This window comes from Diabrotica undecimpunctata, chromosome 1 (assembly GCF_040954645.1).
Source record: "Diabrotica undecimpunctata isolate CICGRU chromosome 1, icDiaUnde3, whole genome shotgun sequence".
Lineage (NCBI taxonomy): Eukaryota > Metazoa > Arthropoda > Insecta > Coleoptera > Chrysomelidae > Diabrotica > Diabrotica undecimpunctata.
In genome coordinates, this window is record NC_092803.1 from 109,789,249 (window position 1) to 109,812,374 (window position 23,126).

The 23,126-nt window shown below is 31.8% G+C and overlaps 1 protein-coding gene across 1 annotated transcript in view; it reads right to left on the reverse strand.

Moving 5' to 3' along the window:
• Positions 1-4,740: 4,740 nt before the first annotated feature.
• LOC140452294 (cytochrome P450 4C1-like) overlaps positions 4,741-23,126 on the reverse strand; it is a 59,044-nt gene continuing 40,658 nt past the window's right edge. Inside the window, exons 8-9 of the mRNA XM_072546465.1 lie at positions 5,600-5,773; positions 4,741-4,977 (exon numbers count right to left, since the gene is read on the reverse strand). Coding sequence (XP_072402566.1) covers positions 4,817-4,977; positions 5,600-5,773 — 335 coding nt within the window. The 3' untranslated portion in view covers positions 4,741-4,816. The remainder of the gene's footprint in view (positions 4,978-5,599; positions 5,774-23,126) is intronic.

A 23,126-nucleotide genomic window follows, 5' to 3' on the forward strand; every position in this document is an offset into this window, starting at 1 on the left:
CCAATTAATTCTCTTTGGCGAAAACGTTCGGCGAAACAATTGATACACATTAGAGTATTTCTTGCAGATTTCCCCAATATTTAAGAGTTTACTATATATATATATATATATATATATATATATATATATATATATATATATATATATTGTTATGGATCAGTTTATCGATCAGAAATAGAATAAAGAGTTTTTTTATTATATTAATATACCGCGGGCATATAAGTTAAAATACAACCCTGTACTTATTTGTAATAGACCATAAGAGAAAACATTGTTCCGTGAAAGACTGAGTGAATAGTGAAAGGACAATGGAACCCGTATAATTATAGATTTAAGGAATAAACTTTGTAATTGTATTTTGCGGTGGACATTTTTCGAAAGTAAATAAGAATTAGATTTAGATATAAGATAACAAGAATTTGGAAACTTATTTCTGTTGAAAAAGGTAAAATTGTTAATGGTTTCTGAAAAGTAATTTGAGTGAAAGTAGTTTATTTGTTTTAAATATCATGTTGGACATTTTCTAAATCGAAAATAAGTGGGAAAGATGAATGCTTATGATTGGTTAAAAAGGAATGGTGGAAATGAGAGAGTTGAGAAGGTTGTCTGGAGAGATTGAAAAGATTATTATGTTACCGGCAGACCAGAAGAGAAGACGTGTTTTCGTGTAGTCAATCTGAGTGCCAGTGTTTTCGTTTGTTAGTGAAAAAGGTGGAAGCTGAGAGCAGATCAAAATCGAGAAGATTAATACCTTTTTTGAGTCTGCATAGTCCGCGAGATATAATTGAGAAAGAAAGGAGAATTTGTGAGTAAAGAGTACCGGTCAAAAGAGGATTGGGCTTGTGTTTTTTCGGAGCAGTAGTTTGCTGGTATACGGTTTGGATCGATGCTGAGAACGGGAAAGATTTGATGGTAGTCGGACATAATCAATCAAGGAAAGAACTGTGGTTTGATCGAGAGGAGACATCATTGGTGTAAAAAAATAAAGGTCAGTCAAATAATTTGAATGAAAGAAAAATCTAAGATATTCTAAAGATAAAATCAAATTTAAGCATACGAACTAAGATTCCAAGTTTCAAAGAGTTATTTTTTTTGTGAATAAATTATATTTTTATATGGTAATTTTTTTTAGTAGATATTATTATAAAACAGATCAATAGATAGTTTGTAATTAAAATTAAATTTAGAGTATAGGAGTTTGTTGGGAAAGATAATTGCCCACAAAAGTTATTTATTAATATCCATCGTATTGCTTATTGAAAATAAATAATAATTTGTGTGCATATTTATGTTGTTTTAATGTTAGTTCCGTTTCCTGTTCTATCCCGATTATGAGCAACTAGGAGATACTGAACCCACTAGAAGAGATATATAAAGTAAACTGATTAAAGTAAAATTAAAAAGGCACCCTGAGAAATTTTAATAGTAATTGATTTGTATGACTCTGCATAAATTAGTGAATTAATTAATTAAATAATTGGATTAATTAAATTAGTGTTAATTAATAATAAAACATCATAAAGCAGATCAAAACAATATATATATATATATATATATATATATATATATATATATATATATATATATATATATATATATATATATATATGATATATATATATATATATATATATATATATATATATATTGATATATATATATATATATATATATATATATATATATATATTGATATATGTATATATATATATATATATATATATATATATATATATATATATACCGAATGAGAACAAATGCTGAGGTCAAGCACATGTATAGAGCGTGCGATATAGTCCAAGAGATTAAATCCCAATATCTAAGATGGGCTGGGCTGGCCATTTTCATAGACTCCCTAATAATCGCCTTGCCAAGTTAATATGGGAGGAATCTCTCACAGGAAGAAGGCCCTTAGGACGTACACTAATGCGATAATGAGAAAATATATAGTCAGATGTAAGAACAATGGGACTACCCACTGACCCAACTATTATGGACGACCGTTCAAAATGAAAGCAAGTTGTACAATTAGCCAAAACCCAGCCAAGTTGTAGTACAACGAGAAGAAGAAGAATAAGAGACAAATATTATCAATTATTTTGCAGATTATAACTCAGAAATTATGGATACTCAAAGGTTCTCAGGTTCTCAGGTTCCACATGAAATTTTAATTCAATCTTAACACAATTTTACAATCAATTGCCTCAACTCAATTAATTAGAGATTTTGTGGTGAAACAGCTGACAAAAGTTGATGACAAAAAGCTTCTCGTTCACAATACTTACCGAAGACCACGTTGCTCAAGTCAGGCAGCTACGTTTGGGGTGAGTAAGGAGATATATGGTAGAAAAGTGTAGTTTAAAGACAGATAGGTAACTGATAGATAATAATTAGATAACAAAATATAACAGTGTGACAAAGAAAAACAAGAAATACGGAATACAACAAAACTTCAAAAGAAAAAGGGCGCCAAGAAGTTTTAACCTGAAACTTATGAAATAACTCCAGATTAGATATACTAAAAAAACGTTTTTCTCGAAAACATCAGAATAAACATGAACTGTACATATATAAAAAATAAATAATAAACATTGTTTATTAATACTCAAAATTTTTATTAATAAATACATATTACTAAAAAAAATAATAACACATATTGTCATCAATAATCTTATACTTTAAACATATTGCAATCTTTAGATAATGTAAATAAACTTGAAATGCAAATTACTTTAATTTAAACTTTAATATCTCTACAAAAAAATGAGATAATCAAATGAATATTTGACTGCAACCTAAACGAATTCCATTGGCCATTTGTCTCGTTTATTTAAAATTAACTTTATAAAGAAATAGGAATTTCCACAATTCCTGTACTTAATTATTTATTCATAAACATAATTTATAAAAAAGTTTTGTAAAATAAAATAGATAAACCGCACACAAAAACAACAAAACATTATCTCTGGCACTTTTTCTGGCATTCTGACACAGTCACTGGCCTCTAAATGGAACATGTATTAATCTCTGAAAACAGGTGGCCCTCTAGATGTAGAAATACGGTATCTTTGCCTCTTTGGCAAAAATATTGATAAAGGCCCATAATATTGACAAAAGGGGATTTTCTGTCAAAAGTTCACCCTGAGCTAATTAAGTTTTGGGAAGGGGAAGTGTAATTTGGTTCGAAATATTTGTTCCCTTAAGAAAATAATAACGCTTTAACTAAAACCAATAACATTTTGACAGCAATTATTAATTAATACTTAAATGAAGTGGTTTAAAAGACAACGTATTAGTTTATGAGAACGTATGAATTTTTTAATCCCAAATATAATTTATTACAAAACGGAAAACTTAAGTACAAACACTTATGCGTATTCGATAATTGCAAAGCTGCCTAAAATATAATAAACAAAAATAAATTAATCGAAACGCTAAAAGAAAACGCAAAAAAAATAGGAAAATTGGTAAAAACGACAATTAGATAAACCATTTGTGCTGTGAAATGCAACGGTATAGTCTCAGAAGAATTCGAAGTGAAAAAAAGGTGTTCGCCAAGGAGACCCGTTGTCTGCCTTGCTATTCAATATAGTTCAAGAAAAAATTCTAAGGGTTAGTGGGATAAATAGGTCTGGAACTATTGTATACAAAGAGCACCAATGCTTAGCATCCTCTAATGATGTGGTTTTTATATCGAGAAATGTAAAAGAGCTGGCAAGTATAGGAAAAAGACTGATTCGGAAAAGCTCTAAAATGGGACTGAATGTTGATATTAATAAATCCAACTAAATGGAAATCCCGAGCAAAAAAAAAATAAACACCAGCGGCTCCTTTAGATTAGAGGTGGAGAATGGATCAGTTGTAGAATTCGAGAAGGTGGATAAATATATGTGCTGTAATAGTACTTAGGTACTATTCTTGATCAGACATAAGGAAAAAACTGAAATCAGCCTGATACTGACCAAAAGCAACAGATATGCTGGAGCCGTAAGCAAAATAATTAAGGCCAAAGATATTTATCGTAATATGAAAATAAAAGTATACAAAACTATAATTAGACCCGCAATACCGTACGCTGCCGAGACATGGACTATGAACAAAACCATACAGAACAGATTGGAAGCATGGGAAAGAAAGATACTTAGCAGAATGTTTGGTGAAAAAGTCGTAGAGGGAGGATGGAGAAAACGAACTACTGCATAAGTGTACCAATTGTATGCTTACTCTACAATAACAAAAGTGGTGAAAAAACGTAGACTAGAATGGCTCGGACATCTAGAAAGAATGCAAGGTAATAGACTAGTTAAGAATATTGTTTGGAGAGTAACTGAGTGCAAAACAAGAGGAAGACCAAAAAGGAAATGAAGAGATGTAGTGATGGAAGATGTCAAAAAAATGGAAATCAGAGATTGGAAGCTGATAGCTAAGAACAGAAAACGATTGAAATTATCCATCCAGAACTGGGCCTAAAGGACTGTTAACGCTATAGATACATACATTTTACATTCATATAGAAAGTCTTTATGAGATCATCATAAAAAAATATCGACTCGACTTATAAAATTGTGGTGAGTATTGCGTCATGTTTTTTTTTTGGATGTTCTATTAAACCCAGTGTTATGTTAGTGTTCAGCTTATCCCTCGCTGGTGATTAATACCTATAAGATTGTATTGCATTACTAATGTATTTTTTCATGCTATAATATTTATGTCTATGGTTAGGTAGAATAAAGAAAAATATTTATATTAGATTTTATTGTAACACATTGATTAAAAACAATTTTTAATTTTTACTTTAAAAAGTGGATATTATCTATTAGCTTCTTTCTTTAATGGATATTCGAATTCCATTTTTGGAGACTAATATAGTCTCCGGTGCTAGCTGAAGTTCATGAACCGGGGTTGCTGGCATCAATTCAAAATTTCTTAAAATTTTCGATAACGTACTTTTTACTTCTAGTATTGCAAATTTTTGACCTAAAAGCATAATTAAATATGAATAATTTAAGAAAAATATAGGTACTACTATATTTTTTCTAAATTTCCTAAAATTTTTGATAATAATTTTTTGACCTAAAAGAAATAAATGTTTTTGAGGATATAAAATGTATTTTGAAATTCTTCTTCTTCAAGTGCCATTTCCGCGGCGGAGGTCGGCAATCATCATAGCTATTCGAACTTTTGAGACGGTAACACCTATTATTTCTATATATAGACGATAACTCTATTTTATAAATTTCAAGAACAGCGACTGGACGAGCATTGTACCTACTCCAGATTCATTTGTCCCAGATATATTTAAGCTATATAAAGAAAGAAATTAAGAAAGTTGAATATGATTAAAAATACTGGACAGACAAGAATAGATAGTTAAATCAAGAAAAATATAAATCATGTGAAATTGTTTTCCGACATAATACATGAAAAAATAAAGTAGGAATCATCAATTGTGTAAAAGAAGAAACTACTTCCTACTTCCTTTATTGTTGTTTTTCCTTTATTCCTATTGATTAGTTACTATTTACTTGTGTGTAAAGTTTTTCAGGTGTTCTTAACAACTAAAAACACACAAGCAAATAATAGTATATATATACATTACCTATGCAATTTCTGGGACCAGCACTGAAAGGAGTGTATACGTATGGATTGGTTAATTTTGCATCTTCAAACCTTTCTGGAATAAACTTAAGAGGTTCTGGAAAATACTCTTCACATCGATGCATAGCAAAAGTAGACAACAAGATATTCATACCCTTTGGAAATAGATGCCCCTCTAAAAAATAAATATAAAATACTGAATTATTAAAAAATGAAATGAGATAAATATCTAAATATTAAATTTTTGACAATATTCTCTCTGTAGAGGAAAGTTGCCTAATATGGGGATAGTGCCTAATATGGAGTAGGTCACTTTTGGCAAGTACTGATTCCGACATCTATCGTATACATTGTTTACCAACCATCACGTTGCCAGGAGGTAACCATTCTCCCTTTTTGCGCAAACTTGTTCTCCTATTTAACGTTTGGCCAAAGAATATAGACACATTATGCGTCTATATTCTTTGGTTTGACCGTTTTGACGTTAGAATAATTTTGTGTGGAAGGAACATTTTTTGGTCGTGCTGCATTTTGGGTGTTTAAGGGGACTTAAAGGTGAGTTTTTAAAGTGTTGTAATATTATTTTATACAACATTTTGCATAGTTTATAAAAATAATTTGAGAAGAATCTGTGAAAATGGTGTTTGGAGAAGGAGGTACAACTACGAGATATATCACAGATATAAACATATATTTGGTGGTAAAGACGTAGTATCCTTTATAAAAATAGGAAGACTAAGATGGGCAGGACATCTGTCAAGATCACAGCAGAACAACCCTCCTAGAAGAATCCTTATGTCACAACCTGTGGGAAGTAGAAATAGGGGTAGACCAAAACTCAGATGGAGGGATGGTGTAGATGAGGATGGTAGACAAATAGGCGCAGCAAACTGGCAACAGTTGGCAATGGATAGAACTGACTGGCGTAATAGACTTGGGAAGGTCGAGGCTCTTTTATAGGGCTGTAGCACCAATGATGACGATGATTATGAAAATAATTTAGGTTATTTTAAAACGGAACCATATTTTTTGCAAAAAGTCGCCCCTTATACAAGTCTAGTGTGGTCGTAATATGGGGTAGGTACATAGCAATTCCTAATTTGGGATACCCCATATTAGACAGGGTACCGCTAGGATTATTTAATTTTTTTATTCATTTAAAAGCAAGCCGGTGGGCTGAAAGTTGTCAACGCCATTTTTGTCTTTTCAGTTTTCTCGAAAAGTACATATTAGAATAGAAGTATATACGTTAAAGTTTAAAAAAATTCTAGTAGTTTGGACTTCCCAAAACAATTTTAATATCTTTAGTTTATCCATATTTAATTGAAAGGCAATTTTTTCTGTGCAATAAAAACATATTTTTTTTCAGATGCCTAAAAAACGAAAAGCCTGGAATAAGGAACAAATGATTTTTCGCAACGTTGTTCGGCAAGGAGTAATGGGATACAAAAAGTACGCGAACTCACAATATAGGTACCTCAAACAACGTTAAGATTGAGGGGAATCCTGAAGAGAAATGGAAAGAAGATTTTTTGGAATTACTCAAAAAGAAGTGCGTAAATTGGCATATAGCTTATGCAAAGCAAATAAGATAAAAAATCTATTCAGTGTAGCCAAAGAAAGTGCTGGAAAGAAATGGTTTGCCGGATTTTTTGCAAGACACAAGGAATTATTATTACTAAAAATGTCTCAAGGAATATCCTATGCGCGTATTAAATCATTCATCAAAGAAAACGTTGAAACCGGTCTCACCATAATTGGGCAACATAAACATCTGAGAATTGTGGGAAAAAATAAAAACAAATTGGCCAATATTATACCGTCCTTTTTAATTTTTCTCAGGGAGAATATTAAAATAGAACTAATGAATGGCGCTCCGTCTGCAAAAGCAACGACTATGGATACAACAATTAATGGATTTAATAAAAGAATAACATAAAAAAAATAAAAGAGGAACAAGTAGACAAGAGCAATTTTATAAGAATTTACCAGAAGAAAAATCCCCTGAAACACAGGTTGCTCCCGCATATTTGATCCAACAGCTTCTAAAATCATCCCAAAAAAAGTGTACAAGAAGTGGCAAAGCTGTCATTATAACAAGCACTCCATACAACGATGAATTAGAGAGCAGTATTGAAAAAGAAAAGTAGAGAGCAGTATTGAAAAAAGGAAATTACTTTTAACTTCTGGTGTTAAAAGGAAGGTAAGTAATTAAAAAACAAATAAACAAAAAAAAAACTAAACCCGGCCTAAACTAAAAATGAAATTGTCAGTGGCAAAAAAAAACGTAAAAGAGGATCCAGCAGTTCGTCATCTTTAAATTCGGTCCCTGCAGTAGAGTATTATGATTCAGATGTAGATGACGTAGTAGAAAACTTCAAAGAAGATGCTATTTGTATTTTTTGCGAAACTCCGTGATATCAGAGGTGATCAATGGGTGAAGTGTCAGGGCTGTTTTAAATGGGCTCACGTGAATGTTCTGGGAGTGAAAGAGACCAGTATATTTGAGACTTTTGTTCTGGTAAATAGGTGTATTGTGTGTTATTCTTAGATAAGTAGATTTTTAAATAATTTAAGAAAAAAAAACTTCTTGTTAGATATATTTTTATATGCCATTTTCATAAATAAATAGTTTTAATCAAAAAATAATAATTAAATTTATTTTGAAATTTTACATTGTAAATGGTACTTCATCTTAGGATACCCTATGTCACCAATATGATGTAGTAAACCTTTTTTTTAGATAGTGACTATTTCCTTTTGTATTTTTTGAGATGTGTCTTTTAACTAAACGCTTAAAAATTGTCCAAGAAAACCTAATATGTAAAAATATTGCCAACAATTAATTGTTTTTTTATGTATTCCATATTTTTATGTATACTATTTTTGTTAATATTTTGCCTGTATATGAAATCGAGCAAAATGCACTAGGTTTTTTTTCTGGTGGTGGAAATACTAATTTCAGAGCTTTCCTATTTACTCTTTGATTCAAAATTTTATTTATTGTTTGTACGTTGTACCCATTGTTTACTGCTATTTGCTTAATTATATTCAATTCTATCTCAGATTTGTTTTTTGATATGGTTATTTCTAATAATTTTTGTAACATGCTATGGTAGGATGACAATTTATGTTGTGTAGGATGGGATGAGATGGTGTATAGTTGTGTCAGTATGGGCTGATTTATGAAATAATGAGAACTCATGTTGGTTTTTAAGTCATATACAATATAAAGAATTGGTCAAATTGAATGTTAGTTTCTGTAAAATATACCAGTATATCGTCTACGTATCTTCACTAATATAAAAACTGTTTGAATACAATTGTTTTGAAATCTTTATTTCTAGATGATCCATAAAAATATCTGATAGCAATGGTCTTAGAGGATAAGTCGTGCACTGTTATTTGAATTTATTCGGTTAAAATAAAAGTAGTCCTGGTTTATGCAAATTTCAAAAAGATGTAAGATTTCAGATGTTATGATTGGATTTGTGATATTATGCTCGAAAATCTTTTTTACTAAAAAAGTTTTTAGGTTTTTAAAAAATTTTGACACTTAAAAACAAACACAAGTTCTCTGTATTTAATAAACCTACCCACACTGACAGGACTATACACAATGCATCATCTCATCCTACACAACATAAATTGACAGTATACCATAGTATATTGCTGTATTCGCTGTCTGCTGGATATAGACCTCTTCCGTTTCCTTCCCTTAATTTCTACTCTTCGCAATTTTCATCCACTGCTTTCTCGCGACTTGTTTGATATCATCTGCCCTGTTCTCTCTTGGTCTCCAGTTTGTTAATCTCTATGTCCATTTATTGAGATTATCTCGGGCAACATGTCCGGCCCATTGCCACTTGAGCCTTGCTATACGTTCTGCGATATCAGTAATCTTTGTTCTTTCACGAATGTCGATAATTCGAATCCTGTCTCTCAAAATAATTCCTAGCATGGCCCTCTCGATCGTTTTTGGGTTGTACTGAGCTGCTCTAAAGTTTTTTTTGTAAAGGTCATTGTCTCTAGTCCATATGTAGTTACAGGTAAGATACATTTGTTACAAACTCTACGTTTTACACACGTTGGTATATCTTTATTCTTCAAGATAAAGCTTAACTTGCCGAAAGCTACCCAAGACAACTGTATGCGTCTTTTTATTTCAGAAGTTTTTGCTCCCAGTCGAGCTGTTTGAATACATTTTCCAATGCTAAGGTAATAACTTTAATGAAATAGTATCACCTTGTCTAATACTTTTACCAAGACGCATTTTTTCGGTTTTTTCGTCTTCATTGATTTTGATGTGGAATGTGGCTTATTCATAAATGGTTTTATTAAGTGTAGTGTACCGTGAGTCTATTCGATTGTCGGCTTAGTGACACAAAAATGTAACTACATTTTTTCCCGTTTTGAGATATCTACACCATTGAACTTATCTTAGTGAGTTCTATTGAGTGACACAAAATTGTATCTCTTTGAGCACTAAAAAACCCCAGTAAGCAGTTTTCGTAACTACATTTTTTAGCAATCTTTTAGTGTCACAGAAATGTAAGTGCTGTTACATTTCTGTGATACTATGTTTTCGTACTATAAATAAGCTGATATTGAGTTACCTTTTTGTGGCATAAATTTTATTGCACTGAATGGTGGTTGCAGGTAGTAACTGGGGATTTGATAATTTGTTTAATATGTTTAGCAGGGTGGTCCGTTGTATTTGCAGTTCTGTTACAGCTGTGAAACACGTGAATCAGTTTATAATGTGTTTATTATATTTATCAGGGTGGTCCGTTGCCTTTCCAGTTCTGTTACAACTGTGAAGACGTAAACACGTGAATCAGTTTTAAGTTAATTTTTGTAGATATTGTTATAATAATCATTATAATACTGTTTTTTAATTTTATTATTACACAATAATGGATTTAAGAGGAAAGAAGTTAGTTTTGTTAGCTCTTAACAAATCGGTACGAGATGATGAAATGCAGAGTCATAATTTAGCGCTTTCATCACAACAAGTGACATATTCAGATAGTGCCTCGCATCTTTTTACCAGTAAACCTAATTTATCAGGGTATGAACAATGTGAGAATATATTTTTTGGTGTCGATTCTGATGAAACACATATTAATAATTTACCGCTCTCATCACAAGTGATATATTCAAATAGTGCTTCGCATGTTTCTACCAGTGAACCTAATGGATCAGGATATGAACAATGTGAGGATATATTTTTTGGTGACGATCCTATTGATGACCCTTATTATGCTCCGTCAACTCCTGAGTCTTCATCTGGGGAGTCTTTTACTTCTTTGGTTCAAAAACCGACAGCTAAGACAGAAATGAGGAATAAAGGAAGCACTGTGTTGGAGCGGAATGTGATTGCAGTGGGTACCAGTGATGGTAGCACAATGGGTATCAGTGATGGTAGTGCAGTGAGTAGCAGTAATGGCAGTGCCAGTTCGCGATGTAAAAGAAAAAGGAAGGCTGAGCCGAGTACGTGGAAGAACAATATACGCAAGAGGTTGACACAGACTGGTAAGTCCTATATTTCTATACGAGGCAAAGAAGTTAGTGCAAGGAGTGTGAAACTAAAGGATTGTTCTAGATGCCCCAAAAAATGTAATAATAAATTTAATGAAGAATATAGGCAGCGCTGTCACTCTTCATTTTGGAATGAGCTTGGAAACATTGAAAAGCAAAAACAGTATATTTCTTCTTTAGTTGAAGTAAAACCAAAAAGTTCAGTTAGAACAAAAGCTGAGAATTCACGACGTTCAAATACCAGAGAGTATTATTTAGTAAAAGAGGGTAACAAAATCCAAGTTTGTCACTGATTTTTTCTTGCCACTTTCAACGTATCAGAAACCTTTGTAAAAAATATACTGAAAAATAGATCGGATTGTCATGTTGTTCAGACTAGTAAAAGAGGTCGTCATACCCCTGGAGTCGCAAGACCTGAAGACGCTAAGGAATTTATCAGAAGCCATATTAGATCTTTTCCTACAGTCCGTTCACATTATTGTAGAAAATCTTCAACCTATGAGTATCTGCCACAGGATTTCAACGTACAAAAAATGTGTGATTTGTATGTTCACAAATGCAACAGTGAGAAAATGGTGCCTGAGAAATCATGGTTGTATAGACAAATTTTTCACAATGACTTTCATTTAAAATTTCAAGTACCAAGAAAAGATATGTGTGATACGTGTTTTAAATATCAAAATGCAACTGAAGATGAAAAGAAAGAACTGCATAAGAATTATGAACAACATATCAACAGGAAAAATGCTGCTAGGGAATTTCACGACAAAGCTAAGGCGGAAGCTTTGAAAAACAAAATAAATTTCATTCAATTTGAGCTAGAGGCTGTAAGGTACTGCCCTTCCACAAATGCTAAAGCAATATTTTACAAAAGACGACTGGCCGTGTATAATCTTACTGTTTACGATGTCAGGACCAGAAACGCTACTAATTATATGTGGCATGAACGAGTGGCTGGCAGAGGTTCGAATGAAGTGTCCTCTTGTCTCTATAAATATCTACAAGACAATTGTTATGGTAAAGAGTTTGTTTTAATGAGTGACACGTGTGGTGGCCAAAACCGCAACGTAAATGTATCTGCTATGTTGCTTTACGCTGTTCAGACATTAGATATTCCAAAAATTGACAATTGCTTTTTTGAACCTGGCCATTTGATGATGTAGTGTGACTCGGTGCATGGTCATATTGAGAAAGCATCAAAAAATGTGAACATATTTGACCCCACTGGATGGTACACCATTGTAAGAATGGCGTCAAAGAAATTAAAATACACTGTACACGAGATTGGATAGGAAGAAATTTATGACTTTAAAGCTTTTGCCACAAATCTAATAAAAAACAAAAAAGTGAACATCGATGGTAGTAGCATAAATTGGCTAAAATTAACATGGCTGCAGTACAGAAAAGACAATAATAAACATATATTTTTTAAATATAATAAGGAAAATGAAAATTTCGAGTCCTTTGAGGTTCTCCGAAAAGAAACTAGGAAATTTTCCATGCCAAACTTAACAACGGCATATGAAGGACCAACACCAATAAAAGAGGAAAAATATAAGGATTTAAAAGAGCTTTGCAATAAAGGCATTATTCCTTCCCAGTATCATCTCTTCTTTAAGTCGTTGCTAACCAACAATAAGGACAATCAATCAGATGTGCAAAGTGATTAACATAATTAAAATTATTGTTTGAAAAAGTTTATGTTTAATTAAAAAAAAAAACTAGTTTATGGCTTTTAATAAAGTTATAAACGTCTCAATGGAAATAACCACAATATATTTATTTAAAAAAAAAAACTTTATTGACGTTTCGACTTCTAATTCAGAAATTGTTGTCTAAACATTTTATAAAGTCTCTTTTTTTAATAAATATTATTGTGGTTATTTCCATCAAGACTTTTAAATAGTATTTAATGCCACAAGAAAATATCGTCAGAACAATAAAAAGTTATAAAATGAATTACGATTATTAGTTTTATTATTATTAGTAGTAAATTGGGTAACCCTCAGTTGTGAAATTAGATTATAATGCTACAGCAATAAAGAATTACAAGTAGGTACCATTTTATTTTATAGTTTATTTTTATGAACGAGAGAGTAATTAGCATAATTTTAACTGGTAGCTCCGACCACTCCATGGGCGTGCTCAAGATTAATTGAAAAATTACTTTGAATAATTGTAAAAAATAAATGAATTATTTCAGTGTTATAAAGTGTTATGTGTATGTAAACAAAAGTGACCTCTTTTATCACACACTATATTAGAACTGACTGGCCTACATTAAAAAGGGTTTTAAAAAATTCACATTTTTTTTAATTTTTAAAAATTACAAAAGAGAAAAAGAGTTTTTAAAACCGTCTAAGGTATGTTAAATAGATGAATAAAAATATTAATATAAAACTTACAGCTACTTGTTACAAATCCAAATCAGATTCAAAAGATGAACTTTCAGAACCAAGATTTATAATAACTGGCTCGATCATTTTATCAGTAATATTGTCCAGCTTCCACATTTTTTCCTCTTCTTTAATAGTGTGATTTACTGCCTTTTCCCAGTTTTCAGGTTTTACATTATTTACGGCCTCCAAAAACAACTGTTTAACATCATGAATTTTAAAAGTGGTATTTTTTCTTGAAACTTCACTCTTTATCTGTGCCCATACCAGTTCAATCGGGTTTAATTCCCAATGATATGGTGGGGATCTAAGTACTGTCATTCCACGATTTTTGGCAATTTCATCAATTTCGTATTTTTTAAATTTTTCTTTATGAAGGGCACACAACGAATAAAGTTCCTTTCTTATAGATCCGGGATGGTACGTAATATTTTTTGGAATTCTTGTCCAATGTTGGAAATTCTTGTCTAAAGAAGAATTCATGCACTTTCCGTCGAAGTCCTTCTTTAAAATGATATTCTATTTGAAATTTTGGTTTCCCTGGAGCATTACGTGGCATTTGAAAACTACCACATTTCTCTTCTTTAATAACTCTGTAAATCGTAGATTTCCCAACACCAAGTGTACTGCTAACTAACTCAACGGTCTCATCAACACTTTCACATAAACGTTTGTCTGTAAATGATTTAAAACAATTAAATATTAATGTTTTTTCATTAACTGTTAGAGGACCAACTTTTCGGCGTTTACACGGCACTTCCAAATTTTCCATAACACTAGTATACACAATAAACTGCACCTTGCAACTGAAGTACCTACTTTTAGTGAACTGTTAAGAATTTTGAATACGCCACTTGGACCTTCCTATATACAAAATGGAAAAACCCACTATCATATTTTCTGTGGAATAAGTTTAGAAGGTAAATATCTAGTCAATTACTGTCGTAGATTCCTGGAATTAAAGAATTTAATGTTTGATTGTTGAAACCCTTACTTCGTGGAATGCACTCATTTCAGATAAAATAAAACGTTCTATTTTATCTAAAGAATTAAACTTTATTTTGCAAATAGATAAAATAAAACGTTTTATTTTATCTAAAGAATTAAACTTTATTTTGCAAATAGGTAGGTACTTATTAAACTTTTATTGGTTATATATAACCAATAAAATAAACATCTTACCTTTCTTGCAAATTCATTAGTACCTGTTAACCTCGATCACTCCGACACTGGCAACCTTATTTAGGGATTAGTAACCCTCACAACTATTGTATTCTATTCTGTTCCAACCTTTATACCTGGTGGTCATACTCAATTTAAAATTGTTTTCCTATATACTTCTGTAAACTTGTTGACAAATATCTGTTTTTCATTGAGTCACCCGTATCAACAGTTTAGGGATTTGCATACATAATTTATTGTTTTATTACTCTCTCATACATAAAAATACACTATAGAAAAGCTTAGTCTTAATCCTATTATAAAATCATTTGTATTTAAATGGCGTGATTAAGTTTTCGGACCAGGTAGAGACTAATAAATTTTAATCTATTGTACTTTTAATTATTATACCTGCCACTCAGTATGTTCATCTCTCGAAATGTATCGATATTACTCCAATACAAATGACTGTAATAGGATTACGATTAAGCTTTTTTAAAATGAAATGGTACCTACGTAAGTCTCTATAATAATATACTTTTCAGTTAGGGACACAAAAATGTATCTCCGCTACTTTGTCCAATTGTTGATATTTTGAGAACACAATTTATCCATTGTTGATTATGATTGTATTACCGTAAAGAATACATTCCTAATATTAATAATCCGGAACAAAAAACTTGAGAATAAACTACAAGTCATTACAAAATGCAAATCATCTTTTTAAAAACCTTAAATAAGCTCTCCTGAAAAGTAGTCATTTTTGAGATACATTTTTGTGTCACTAAGCCGACGCGGATCATCCCTCAGGGCTGACAAAAATGACCAAGTTTCAATACTATCGAAAGCCTTGTAAAAGTTATTAAATGCCATATGTAGAGGTACATTATATTCTGTGGTTTTTTCTACCAGTGTTCTGATGGTTTGTAAGTTATCGTTAGTACCAAACCCTTTTCTAAATCCAACCGGTTGATATAAATCAAGTTTTTGTGTTATGCGGTTGGTTATTATTATTATTAGCAATTTGCAACAACAAACTTTTCAATATTAGTAGTGTCTCATTTCTTGTGTAAAAGTATTATTTCGGCGTTTTCCCATAGACTGGCTTTTTTTTTTCTTTGTTAGTCACTTATTCAACAAAACTTCCACAACCTCTACAACGATGTTGACGCTCATTTTTAACATTTTAGATTTTTTTTTTGTAGCATAGACTTTCGTCATTCAGCCAGTCTCGAAAGGTTATAATATATTCCTTGAGAAGGTATATACACATAAGTACAGATTATTTCTCTCAGACAAATGCACAGCGATATCCCTAAAACGAAATATTCGAATAATTAATAGAACACGTCGAAGGAAAATACAAGGACACTCGATTCTGGTCTAGGGTCCGTCAAGACATTTATTTTAACATACAAACAATACTGGACCACGGCTAAGGTATTGTTACATATAGGATAAACAAAGGGTACTAGTCTAACCCTATACACGCTCATGAAAATTTGAAAATTTTCACGAACGAGTACCAGATTTATAAAGCTATGCATGTGTCTGACAAAAATTCTATAATTAAATTATATATTGTTGCAGAACCTATGGCTAACAAGGACTGTATATTATATGAAGCGTATGTATTGCACTTAGTTAATTTTATATACAGGGAGTTTAAATGCTGAATAAATTTAGGACATTCAAAGAAGATGTGATCGAGGTCACCTAGCTTACCGCAATGTTTGCAACTATCATCATCAATGACTTTAATTTTAAATAAATGGCATGGGTAGCATGCATGTCCAAAGCGTATTCGATTTATAGTAGTAATATATTTACGAGGAGCTTTGAAATTCTAAAACCAGGTTGTTTGAGGCATAGTTGGTTGTAAAGAGGTATACCTTTTATGGTTTGTAGAACAGTAATGTTTCCATTGCTCTTTCCATCTAAGTTGCTGATTTTTTTTTGAAAATCGTAGTAACATCTGATGTAGTAAGCATATATTTCAACGTAGAGCCAGTTGTTACAATCATTTTAGCCAAATGATCTACATATTCATTATGTCTGAGACCAATATATGTGCTTTGACCCAAATAAATTTTATGTTGACTCCAGTCGATGATAAATGATACATTCGATCTTTTATTTCAAATATGTAGGGGTTGCTAAATGTTGAGGGCAATTCAATGTTTTTTATGCTCTGCAAAACGGAAAGGCAATGTGACAGAATTAAAATATGTCTATTGCAGGTGTGTTTAACATATTTTAGAGCTTCAAGTATAGCTACTGATTCCGCTGAAAAGACTGAAAATTCATATGGTAGTTTATACTTGAATTCTACGTTTGTAGCAGGTAAAAAGTATGCGCATCCAGTCCCTTCTCTTGTTTTTGATGCGTCCGTGTATATTATTGTGGCTTCCTATAATCCTGCAGTAGAGATCTTAGAAGATTGCTACTCATAATGGTGTTCTCACTATAAGTGGGTATTCTAACCTGAGTTCTGTGTCCAATTTCTTGAAAAAAATAGGATTGTTCTGTAATGCCATGCACAAAGGCGGAGAAGGTTTTTTCTCCCAATATTTGTTTGTAGGATCTGACTCGTTAAGTTGACGGACACTTGAAAATAACTGGGAGTTAGTTAATAGAATTTTAAGAAGGCTTTTTTCACTTAAAAAGTTTCTTCTATTTTCCAGGGGTAGCTCAGCGGCTTCAACATATAAGGGTTGTATGGGGGTTGATCTCATAGCACCCAAACATACCCTCATAATAGAATTTTGAAACGTGTCGATTTTTCTTAAAAGGGTCTTGGAGGCGGAACCATAAAGAGTAGCACCGTAATCTAGAATAGATCGTATATAAGCGCGATAAAACAACAAGGATGTTTCTACATCGCAACCCCACCACGTTTTAGTTGTCATTCTGAGGAAATTGCTTCCTTTGTTACATCTATCAAGCATGTACTCTATGTGTTGTCTCCAAGTTAACTTCTTGTCCAAAATAAGGCCTAGATATTTAACATGCATTTGAAGCTTAAAACATTGATCGTTCAGAATGATATTTTCATTTGTAGGAATGTTGTCTTGTGAAGATAGATACTACTGATTTTTCTATAGATAAATTGAGACCATTCTCTAAGAACCATGAAAAAAGGGATTCACATACTTTGCTAAGGCTTTGTATACAGGTTTCATATTTTTTGTTTTCTGTATAGATGCAGAAATCGTCGGCATACTGTACGATTTTGAATGAACTGTTATTTATTTGGATGTTATGTATGTCAGATATGTTTGGATGTGCTGTATATATTGAATAAGATTGGAGATAAAACTGAGCCTTGTGGTATACCTTAATAATTATGTCGCGGTCCCGTTAGCTTGTTATTATGATCTCTTACATAGATGATCTTCTTTGTGTAAAATCCAATTATTGTATCCACGAATGCGATTGGCATATGAAATAAATTAACCATTTTATTTCTTAAAGTTGACAAGCAAACTGATTCGTATGTTCCCTCAATATCCAAGAATAGTCCTGTTAAATAGTTGTTTCTGGTTAAGGTATTTTGTACATCTACCACAATGGTTGTTAGAGCATCTAGTGTTCCAAAGCTTCTTTTATAACCAAACTGATTTTCTGGTAGCAAATTATTTTTTTGTAACCACCAATCCAGTTTAAATTTTATGAGTCTCTCTAGAGTTTTAAAAACACAGGAAAGTAACGATATTGGTCTGTATGAATTTGCAATATTTGGATATTTACCAAACTTTAGGAAAGGAACAACAATGGAGTTTTTAAATGAATCAATAACGATGTTATTTTGAATGATTTCATTAAATACCTGTAACAGTAGATCTTTAGCGTCTCTTGGTAGGTTGATTAACATAGGGTATTTGATTTGATCAATCCATGGGGAGGTATTATTGCAATTTTTGAGAGCGAAATCTAATTTTAGACGTTATACGATCCTCACCAGGGGCCTTTTTATTTTTCGTTTGCTGTAAGACATGTCTAATTTCCGAAGAAGTAATTTTAGGGAGAGTTTCTGAGCCGACGGACGTTTAGAATTGTTCTATGGTCTGTTTCGGGGTTATGTATAGTAGATGTATACAGATTCTCAAAGAACGTTTGTATTTCCTTGATTGTTTGAGATTTTTCCATCACCGTATTCCCCTGTTGGTTTTCGATTTTAGTTATCTTTGATTTTTCTTTGGTTAAATTTGATTTCAATATTCTCATGTTTCTATTGTTTTCGATAGTTTGCAATATTTGTTTTGTCTGATAGGCTCGCAAGTCTGACCTTATGCTCTTTTTAATTTTATTGTTGATAGCCTTATACTCAGGTAATTCTTTCGATGTTCTTCTTTCTTCTTCGATTTTTATTTTTACCACAGATCTTTTTTGCAGTTGATGTTATGTCATTCGTTATTTTTTTGTGTTTTTTCATTTATATCTTTCGTGTTGAATACTGGTAGAGGTCCTGGTCTCTTTTTTAGTTCATTTTGATATTCCTCTTGATTCATTTCGAGTGCTTTTATGTTTGGTAATTATTCTATGTTAATAATTTTCTTTGTCGATCGAATTTCGTATTTACTTTTATTCGCACCCTATCTAATCGATGATCACTACCAGTGTTGACAGAATTTAATACAGTAACATCTTTAGCAATGTTTTTGAAGTTAGAGAGTATAAAGTCAATTTCGTTTTTTACTTTGCCGTCTAGGCTGTATCACGTCCATTTTCTCTGCATCTTTTTCTTGTAGAATGTGTTTAAGAAGAATAGTTTTTCTTAGCTGAGGAAATTCGCGAGCATATCTCCTCTGTGATTTATACTTCCCAGTCCAAAATTTCCAATATATTCTTTGTCGTTATTATTTTCGTTCTGTCCTATTTTAGCATTGAAATCTCCCGTAATTATACGTAATATGTTTTCTCTACGTTTCTGGCTCTTGTAATGTCTTTATAAAGTTGTTCTACCTCTTTATCGTCTGCAGAAGAACTTGGTGCATAACAGTGGATTATTTAAATGCTGTATCTACATTTAGTTTCATTACCAGTTAGATAACTCTATTAGAAATTACTTGGAATTTGGTTACCAAGTTTTCAATTTTGTTATTTACCAAAAAGCCTACGCCTCCTATACCTTGGATAGTTCCTGAATTGTATTGGTACAAAGATTGCCCTGATTTTAGTAGAGTCAGTTCTTCGCCTTTAAGCCTTGTCTCGCATAAGCCTTCTATGTCCTATTTTATGGTCTTCTTACAACTCTTCTAGAATATCTTCTGTCCTCATCGTAATGTAATATGTTCCGATGTGCATTCTGTATGTACTAAGCGAATTCTTGCCTCCCCCAGATTCCACGAGGAGACCCCTTTCTGGGTGTGGGATTTGGCATAACATACTTCCAGACAACCACCTGGGGACTGTTTCCGTTCGTTTTAGTATTCGTCATGTCTATAAAGTTGGAAGCATGAGTAGCCTTAAAACACCACGCTGGCTAGACGGGTTGGTGAGTTTTATATCAGCCGCCCACTCTGGGTCAGACGCTGTCCGTAGCCATCCATTATGGATCAGACGCTACTATTTTAATTATATATTAACCCTATAATTGAGGGTTGCCACTTCCGCCATCCGCACAGTACCTAAGCTCCGCTTCACCGCCGTGGCTTCCGTTGTGGACTTCATCCGTAACCCTGGACAAGGGATCCTAAACAGGTGCTAGTTTCCCGGGTTAGGAAACTCCCGGAATCTGCAGAGGGAAGGGGTTGATTAATTTTTCCTGATAGGAATATTCATATAAAATACGACGATGCATTGGGTTGCCTTATGGATGAGTAGTGTGCTAATAAATCAGACATACGGTTTAATTATTCCACTGAACTTCACCGGAAACGCGTATTAAAATGGGAAAATAAAATAACCTAAAAAAAACAAAACATAACAATAAAATAAGGAAATAAAAATCGCTATACGTTTTTAAGGTTATGGGTAAGGAATTATAAATAAAAAAGTCCTAATAAGATTTGTAATATTAACAGAAATTAAGCATGAAATAAAGATACGAAAACTAAAAAACGTAAGGGAAACAAAATACCAGCTTCTGCCATTTACCATATAAGTAATGATTCTAAGCAAATTTTGCGTATGACGCAGGAGACCACTTAAAGAATCTTAGTAACTTCTTACAGCAGCAATAAACTGAATAAACATAATGGAATGAAGATTACACACCTACGAAAGAAGGCACCTCAATACTAAAAGAACTAATAGGAAAAGTAATAATATAAATTGTTTAGTTTAACCCTCCCATGAATACACGAACGATGTATTATAAGTTGTTACAAAGTTCGTAGATGTGTTTTGACAATCGACTTTTAGGATTACTTATGACTGAAAATTTTTTCTCAATTTCAACTTCAGTGAATTGATGGTCTTGTAATGTTAGTGCAAATTACTACCTTTATTAACTTTAAAAACACATTAACGCCCAAATTAATTTTTTTCAAATTTTAAAATTTTACTTATACAAAATTATAAGTAGTATTGTTCTTAATATGGAAATATTTAGAAAACTGTTTTATATCTTTGCATTTTTGAATATTGACTCGTCCTATAAATAGATAACTGGGCGTCAGTATTATCATAATTACAAGTTTGTATGAACGGGTTAAAAAAAGTTATAAGGATTAATATTTTTAGTTGCATCTAATAAAAATAAGTTTATGTTATATGATATTTGAATAAAACAATTTTTACTTAATGTTCCAGTGCATTTTCCACAATACGTTAGTGGTTCGGCTTTACAATTTTCTCCTGGATATCGTCTCTTCTCTACACGTTTCCCCATGAAATGTTCTTTCACATCGAATTGTATGTCCGTAAATACTTTTGATGTTGATGTTCTCGATCTTCTTATCTACAGATGGCTGAAAATCTACTAAAGTAATATTTAACTTATTGACTCGTTTTTAGAGAAGCCATGAATTTACTAATGCCATATCAATCAGTAGTGTGAATATTGGCCAATATTTCTATCGTGCCCATGATTTTAGCGGCACATTTTCCAACAAACCACTAGTGTTAATCAATGCCTCATATGCATGTATTTTATACTGGCGATTTAGAAATAAATGTTTCCCTTGAGATTGTGATTCTACCCACCAGCTTGTGTTAGATGATCTATATTATCAAAATTAGATGCTATAGTTACACACTTATGACCATTTCATTTTACAAAAAGAATTTCTCATTTACATCAAATCGAAAATCCTATGATCCGCGAGCGTCTTTATAAAGAGTTCCTGTATCTTGTATAGAACACTTCGCTAATCTCTTTTCCCGTACGGTTTATGTTGCTCCGTATTCATATTTTGGTAAATGAAATCTCTGCTGGTAAATAAATTATTAAAAAATACTCAGTTGATTGCTGGTTATTGAATGATTTAATCAGACTGAATATTACTAAATATTTTCTATGATGCAAATATATGGGGTAATTTAAAACAAAAAGCCGAAACAGATTTTACTATAATTCAGAAATGGCTTCGATTTAATAAGCTCACCTTAACTGTAGATAAAAACAAAATATATGTCATTTACATCGTATGTAAGTAACCTACCAAATCTTGGCTTATTAAAAGTCGTTGCAAAAAATCAAATTCCATACACATACGGAATTAAATATCTATATATATATATATATATATATATATATATATATATATATATATATATATATATATATATTGTAAAGACTACGACCGTCAATTTATATTTCTAAAGTATTCAACTAGTGAATTCAGAGGTTTAATTCAGGTTGGCAAATAAAAAAAGAAGTCAACTACTTCATAAGTTTATTGAAGACGTTTCGCTTTATATTTCTAAAGCTTCATCAGTTCTCTAAAATATAACAAATGACATTGAGTTTATAAGAAATACAGATATAGTTCATAACTTACAACTCAATATGTAGTATGTTATCGATGTTATCATATCTACTGTACACTTTACTCCTTATTTAAAACTAACTTAACCAAAAAAGAAAAAACAAAAAACAAAAACAAAAAACACACAAACTTTGCAGAAAATAATGTTCATATTCGTAGATATGAATATTTAAAAAATTTTAAACGAACATTTGGCTTCATTTAGATGGTTCTCCACTGAAGACCAACAAAGTTCTGATTTATTGCAATCTAAGCAAACAACTTGACGCGATACCGAAAATTTTTTTTAAGGGCCATGTGTCACCAAATTCCAAGGTTTGAGACAATTATGAACTTCTACAGGGGACATTGCATAATTAGTTGGACAGGTGGAATTTATATGGCGGAAATATTTGATATATTATTTTTAATTTATGTTTTAATGAAACTTGGAAATAGGGGATAATTTTGTTATTATTTTGAACAAAAAATACGCCAACTTTTAACTGAAGAATAA